At 49.5% G+C, this 6,672-nt stretch overlaps 1 protein-coding gene across 2 annotated transcripts; it reads right to left on the bottom strand.

The window, feature by feature from the left end:
• Nucleotides 1–30: 30 nt before the first annotated feature.
• On the bottom strand, nt 31–4,306 carry LOC127751867 (proton-coupled amino acid transporter-like protein CG1139; the record flags this gene model as incomplete). Of its 2 annotated transcripts, none has more annotated exon segments than XM_052276059.1 (7): nt 31–241; nt 903–1,175; nt 2,495–2,579; nt 2,703–2,824; nt 2,911–3,061; nt 3,242–3,412; nt 4,281–4,306. In XM_052276059.1, coding segments are annotated over 7 exon segments (1,011 nt in total), but the record flags the coding sequence as incomplete, so codon positions are not given.
• Between the last annotated feature and the right edge of the window lie 2,366 nt (nt 4,307–6,672).

The following is a 6,672-nucleotide window of genomic DNA, read 5'->3' as shown; positions in this document are numbered from 1 at the left end:
GGGGGGGGGGTTATGATGTCGCTCGGGAAGTCATGGTGGGCACCAGAGCAGGCAATACTCACAGCTCATCTTCGGGGAGGTTGAGCGTGATGCTGCCGGTAGTTTTGGCGCCGTATTTGATGTAGCCGAAGAAGCCCATGAAGATGTACAGGAGGACAATGGGGACCATACCGCGGTTCAGCACACCCGTCAGGCCGAGGTACTTGCGGGGCCTCCTCATCTCGTTGCCCAGGGGCACGACCTGGACACAAGAGCAGGCTCTGCATTGCGACGCACGCTGGCCAGCTGATGACGCGCTTGTCTCCAACAGGAAGGCAAGCGCGGCTACGCGCGGCGTTGTAGAACACGAGCCAGTGCGATTTCCCGCCATTCTCCCGGCACCTTTGCTAGGAAAGGCCTTGAAATTCTTTGCGTGCGCTATTTAAATAGACGGCCGGGTGAAAGATATTGTCTCGGACCCGGTATTCATTGTCGGTGCCCCGTGTACCGGTTTGCTATTGAGAAGCCGATCGCTCAGACACATCTTCTCAGTGTTTCGTGCTCCCCCTCCCCCCAACTCCTCAACTCTCCATCGGACTACTGTCTTATTGCTCTCTCGCCTGTCTGCAAGGAACTCTGATAAATCGGACTGGTTTCGTGGTTCGGAGGGGCGTTGATTCGCGCACGGAAGACATGAGGATGCGAAAAGGAGGAAACCCTGGCTCCCGGCCAGGTTTGGCACTACTACGTAGGTCGCTAACCAGACATGACCACCTTGTGCATGTGTGGCCTTGACACAAAACTGGCGTGACCCGACAGGATCGGCTGGCCTGCGCATCCCTGCGCTGTTTGCATTGGTGTCGAAAATTTTGCAAACTCACTGACCTAAAACGGTGAACTGAGCGGAAGACAGCAATACTTACCACACCGATAGCTTCGAGGGCGAAGATGACGGTTCCGAAAAAGAGTGGCCAGTTTTGTACCTCTCCTACCGGATCTCTCTCTGAGAGTGGCGGCAGGTCGGTGAAAACATATTTAAGGGTGACGCCGAACGCAGCGACGGTGGCCACGAGGGCAAAGCTGGATAGTGGCGCCAAGTACTTCAGGTTGCGGACGAAGTTGAGGAGAATGAGGGGGATCAGCAGCATACACATGTAGAGTCGAATGTCGATAGCTGTGCCGTGCTGATCCGCCACCTGTTAACAGGAAGTATTGTTGGAACTTTTTCTTTACTAAAACCTAGTAGCTATCAATCCAGTTACTAAAGTGTAAAGCGACGCGGAAGAATGTGCCTCATTTTGGCGTTTTGCTCATTTTTTTCTTTATAACTATTGAACGTAACTGCTTGCTTGTTGCTGTTACTTTGCCGGATTTTTGAAACCATTGCCGTTGTTTACAAGTAATGAGATATTAAAAATCATTTCAGATAAACTGGATTGATGTTCACGATTGTTGATTTGACTTGATCTAGAGCCTACTCTTTTTGCTCTCTAGAGACAATTTTGCACTTTTGCCATCTCTCACAAATTGTAGACATTAATATTAACTATTATCAGTGATTTAAAATTATTGCAATTACGTTAATGTTAATTGAATTGTTACTATTGCATCTTAATTAATGTTTAACTGTTATGGCTAGTAAAAAAATTGTTAGGATACAGAGTGCGTAAGCGTAAGGCGCGTCGTGTTAAACAGGACACAGAGGGAACACAACACAGGACTGTTTTACTTTATGCATTCTACAATGATAATTATTTTGTTTTTGTGTTTGTTTTAGACTTAATTACATATAATTTTGATTAGCAAGGTCCTTCTAATATCAGTATTCCACATAAAGCACACGCACTTGCGCAGAACATAACACAACAAGCATGCTAAAATTCTTAATTTGGTTTTCCCAGTATACAAGGTTACATTCGTCATTCGTCCCTATCTTCTATATTGCTATTTTGCGCCTTTTTGACACTTTTTGAAGTCTTAATTTTTTGGGGGGCTGCTATATATTATATCCGCGCAGCAAACATTCTCGAGAAGAAAGGACTACTTTTTACTCACCACTTTAAAACTGTTCGCTACAAACACTGTGTACACCGACATGGTACCGATCTGGTAGATGCACAGGAAGACGTGTTCAGTGTACCTACAGAATAAACCAGTTGTAAATGGCGTGTGCCAAAACCAGTGTTTTAAAGTTTTAATTGAATAACAAATTACTGCGTTCTCTTGCGATGACCTGTAAATTGGCACATGTGTATTGAAATGTAGCCTTAAGTATTATTTTCAAAGTATACCGCCACTTTCTAGTTTCATTGGAGGAGCACTAAAGGTGAAAACCATATTAGCATTAGCAAGCAGAGTGACAACACATCAAACGATCTGTACCGTCTAAAGCTCGACAACTAGAGTTACAGGTGACTATGGGATAACTTCACTATACGTCTCAGTGCAAATACAGACAAAAAGCAACCGGCAACCCGCTTACTCGCTGGAACTTTTCTGGGGAGAGAGTCATTACCTGTTTTATACTGTTTGCGACGAAAATTGTGTATGCACCGCACGCACCAATCTCGTATATACCTAAAGAAACATGTACCGATGCCCTGGAGGAAATGTCAAACAGTGATAAAAATGACACCCAACAGTGGTTCACCGTTCTTGATCTGCTGCAATACAGTTCGAGCGAGCTGGATGTAAATGCTTATCGTTCGAAAAATATTACTTACTCTGCTACTTTTGAGAATTTCCGCATGATCGGTGGGCCCTCTAGAAAGGATTCCCTCGCAATCTCGTGGTAGTTCATGCTTGGCACTTTACGTCTTTTACAAACTGCGTATTCTGACTGGATCTGGAAGCAGGAGGGAGGGTGGTTGGTTAGCAAGCCGGCGGGGATACGGCTCTGGGGGAGTCCCGAGCTCCTCTGACGTCACTCACCAGAATGTGGACGCAGTACGTGCAGAGGAAGCCGATGACCGCTGTGCCCGCGAGGCCCAGGATGTAGCCCGCGTGGTAAAAGGCTTGTGGCATGGCGAGGATGCCACTGCCACACGACGCCTTCATCATGTGGAATAGCACGTCGAAATTTCTGTGGGATAGACGTTTAAGTATTGCCGCCAAATATGATTCTGCTTTAGAATAGCAGAGGTTGGCCTTGGAACATTTCAAAGGTGACAAAGCTTTGGCACCTTTTAAAGGTGTAAAAGTTTTGACACCTTTCAATGGTGGCTTTGGCAGGTTCGCGGCTCTGTGACCGATTTTTACTCACGTCAGCGGGTGATCGACCTCGCGGTGGTCGAACGGGTCGTACTCGTCCGCCTCTGCGTCTTTGTTGTGCCTCTCGGTCATTGGTACGTTTCTTAAAGGTAGGGGCAGCTCCATCTGGGTTCCGTTCTTTACGGAGGTTGCATGCGCCATGTCCATCTTTGCTTTCTCTCTCCTGGAAACATTAGTGAACGGCAGGGACGACGAGTGAGATCAACCCAACTCATATTTCTGACGTAGGCGTTCACCCCGCAACCGCATGGGGCTGAGGTGTCAATTTTTTTCTAACTGCCGGGTGTTCTCTTGTCGTGCAGTTGCAAGTGTTCGCCGGGTCAAACCCTTGGGGAGGGGCTTATCGGAGCTCAGTCGAGCGGCGAGGGCTCCAATCTGCTGGTTATTGCCCGGGTGCGCGCTCCTGCTGGTTATCACGCACCAGAGAGTGACAGTGGAGAGGTAATGTGCAAGGCCGGCCGGGCGGCACTACTTCGCTACCTATCGCCAGGGCGTGCCAACGCCACGTGCGCACGGCGTGGCGTGGCGGTGAGCAGACGTCATGAGTGACCACATGTGGCTGACCCAAATCGGCGCGACCCCTTCACGTATGTTGCATTATGGTCACACTCATACGACCGGTTGCGAGCGCCACCCCCTTGAGATGCTGTGCTTCATTATCGCCCGGCTAAACGCCCACCCCCCGGGGCGAGGAAGGCCGCCGCACGGCGACAAAGGAGTTGTGCGTCATGGAGAAGGCGCCCGCGCGGGCCAGCTGCTGCTCGTCGTTTACGAGCGTTAGGAAAAACACTTTGAGTCCGCGGTGCATATGCCTATTGATTAGCGCGCCTTATCACGGGCAAGGGCTCGCCGTGGGCGTGGCGGGCTGCTATTATATACTGTGGGAATGCGCGCGCCTGTTGTTGACAACACGAGGAGGAGGAGGAGGGGCTTTTGATAAAAAAAGAAGGGAGGCGCGTCTCATGGAATTTGAGCTGCTTTGAAGAGAGTACAGGAGGAGTAGAGGGGCGCGATGTGTCGTGGAAACGTACCTTGCTGAAGTAGCAGTTGGGTCAGTCTGGAACAGAAACGAATCGGCATTTTAGTAGTTGCGGTGAGGTGAGCTTCAGGGCTCGAGAACAAGAGGGCTCACGAGCATGAAAGTTCTTCTGTAATACTCTCTGATATCGGAACACAACCGAAGTAATTACTGGCACAACTGAATGAGCTATTTAACGAAACATTGCGGTGACAGTCTGGTTGTTAGTTTGTAAGAAATTAATACTCCCCTCTCAGTTGTTAACAGTAGAAATTCTGGACCGAGGATTCTCGCCCTCAGGACCAGGAGAGCGATACGTGGCAGTAAATTTCCTCGCTCTCCTGCAGGAGGGCGAGCTTCGATTTCCTCGCTAGATTAGAATTATTTTAATTTAAGTGAGAATTACTTCATGAGAGCTAAGGAAATTTCTAAATTATTGTCTATAGGCTGTTTTATCACCAGCGAATACTGAAGCTGTGACAACGAATTCCCTTTTCCCCCCACATTACGCCTGTTGACACAACCTCGTTCGCCCAGGAATATTCCTCGACTCTGCGCGACGCACCCGGGCGGTCCTCCTCGCACTACTCAAGTAGGACAGAATCACGGGGACGCCTCGCCACGCCATGCCGGCCCTTCTGCGCCCCGCTTCCGCGCGACTGATTGGGAGAGCATATCGGCTGCGGGTGAGCAATGCGACGCGCCCAGCGCACGCACCGGGGGATGGCGCGTCGTGACGTACACGTTGTCCCCGCGGGTGGCCTGGTCCGGCTCCAGCCGACGGCCCAACACTTATAAACCAAGTGCTCAATCGGTAGACACCTGCAAGTGTGTAACTACAAGTTGTGCAAGTTGTCTACACTGTAAAAAATATCGTCGTAAATTTACCTTTTTTTTGTAAACTTCAATTATAATTTAAGTTGTAAATTTACGAGAGCACATTTTTTACTCGCCAATGTATTTGAAGTCGTAAAAATACTGCATGTATTTTTACGATTACAAATTGTAATTTTACAACTGGCGTCAAGGAAAATTTTCCTGTAAACCTACATACTTTTTTTCACAGTCTAAAATGACTGCAATAGTTCTCTCCCAGGAGTGATATAATCGGGTGCACGATATTGCTCTTCCAGGAGCAAGACATCTCACTCCTCCAGTTTTTGAAATACGCTGCTTGTTATTTGAGGAACTACGGAGTTGAACACTTGCACGTGTTGAACTTGTCGCTCTCATGTGTTTACCGGTTGTTTAGGAAACTAGGTCGTTCATCAGTGAAATGCTCGGTGAAATGTGAGTGTCGCACATACATGTCGGTATGTGAATCCCAATTTACACACTTTCAACTGGCAAAGTTGTAAATTTTCCATAGAATTTCGCACACTTGCACCTCCAAGTGTACGAATGGAATTTAACACGCCTGCAAGTGTGCGACATTTGCCCACTTGGGCGTTTCCTGTCCGGTGTTCGTCCGGCGCCCCCGGCAGGGCTGGACCAGTCCCAGGGATAATGCATTTCGCGTCACTGTGACCCACGCGTTGCGTGCGGCGCGCTGCGTCCAGCCAAGGTCGCCGCGGTGTGCCAGACGATATGCCGGCCGTGACGGCTGCCGTTCCAGTCCACTCTCCCTTTCGATTTTTCCAGAAAAAAGAAAGAAAAAAGGAGCTTGGGTAAAACTCGGCTATCTGGTGGGCTGATAGTGATGGTTGTGCGCTTGAAGAATAATCTGACCGCACGAAACAACTAGGAGTCGGGTCTGGTTCCTCGCTTATAACAAACCTTCAGGCCCATAAACTCATTTGTGAGATTGTTTGTACGAGACATGCGAAATGACTTTCGAGTTCATAGTTGTGAACCTACCCAAAGAAGGGCAATGGCATTGTTGTGGCCTTTCTCTGCGGGACCGCGGTCACTGGTCAGGCAGTCTATTATATCACTCCGTGTCATCGTTAAGCTCAGTGATGCGTGCGAGCGAAGTGGAGGCGGAAGCGTTACGCAGATTGGCCTAGTGGAACTGAAAGGTGGCGCCCGGGTGCACAGCGCGGGGGCGCCACGACGACAGTTTTTCAGAAATCATGTTTCTTTATTTTCCCGTAGAAAGAGAGGCAAACAAGTACGGGTAGCAGTCCATGTCGTCGACAGCGAATGCGAGTAAGGACCCAACCCGTTCGTCCCGCCTAGCACAATCCCACCAGGCGCCCGCGCCGCCGCCGGCCGCTGACCTAGCCTAAGGAGCTCGCCACGCAAACAGCTGTTTTCATTTTTGGCAGTGTGCCAGCCTCGCGACTTAGCGTGGCATCGTAAATCCAGACCAAACCAGTTGTCGCTGGAGCTCCCTCTGTGGGTCATCAGCCCCACGCATCTTCCCCCCCCCCCCCGCTGTCCCTCTCTCTCGCCCCCGTCATTCA

This window comes from Frankliniella occidentalis, unplaced genomic scaffold (genome assembly GCF_000697945.3).
Source record: "Frankliniella occidentalis isolate FOCC.00 unplaced genomic scaffold, Focc_3.1 Scaffold1519, whole genome shotgun sequence".
Taxonomy (NCBI): Eukaryota; Metazoa; Arthropoda; class Insecta; order Thysanoptera; family Thripidae; genus Frankliniella; species Frankliniella occidentalis.
This window is presented reverse-complemented; position numbering and strand designations above follow the sequence as displayed.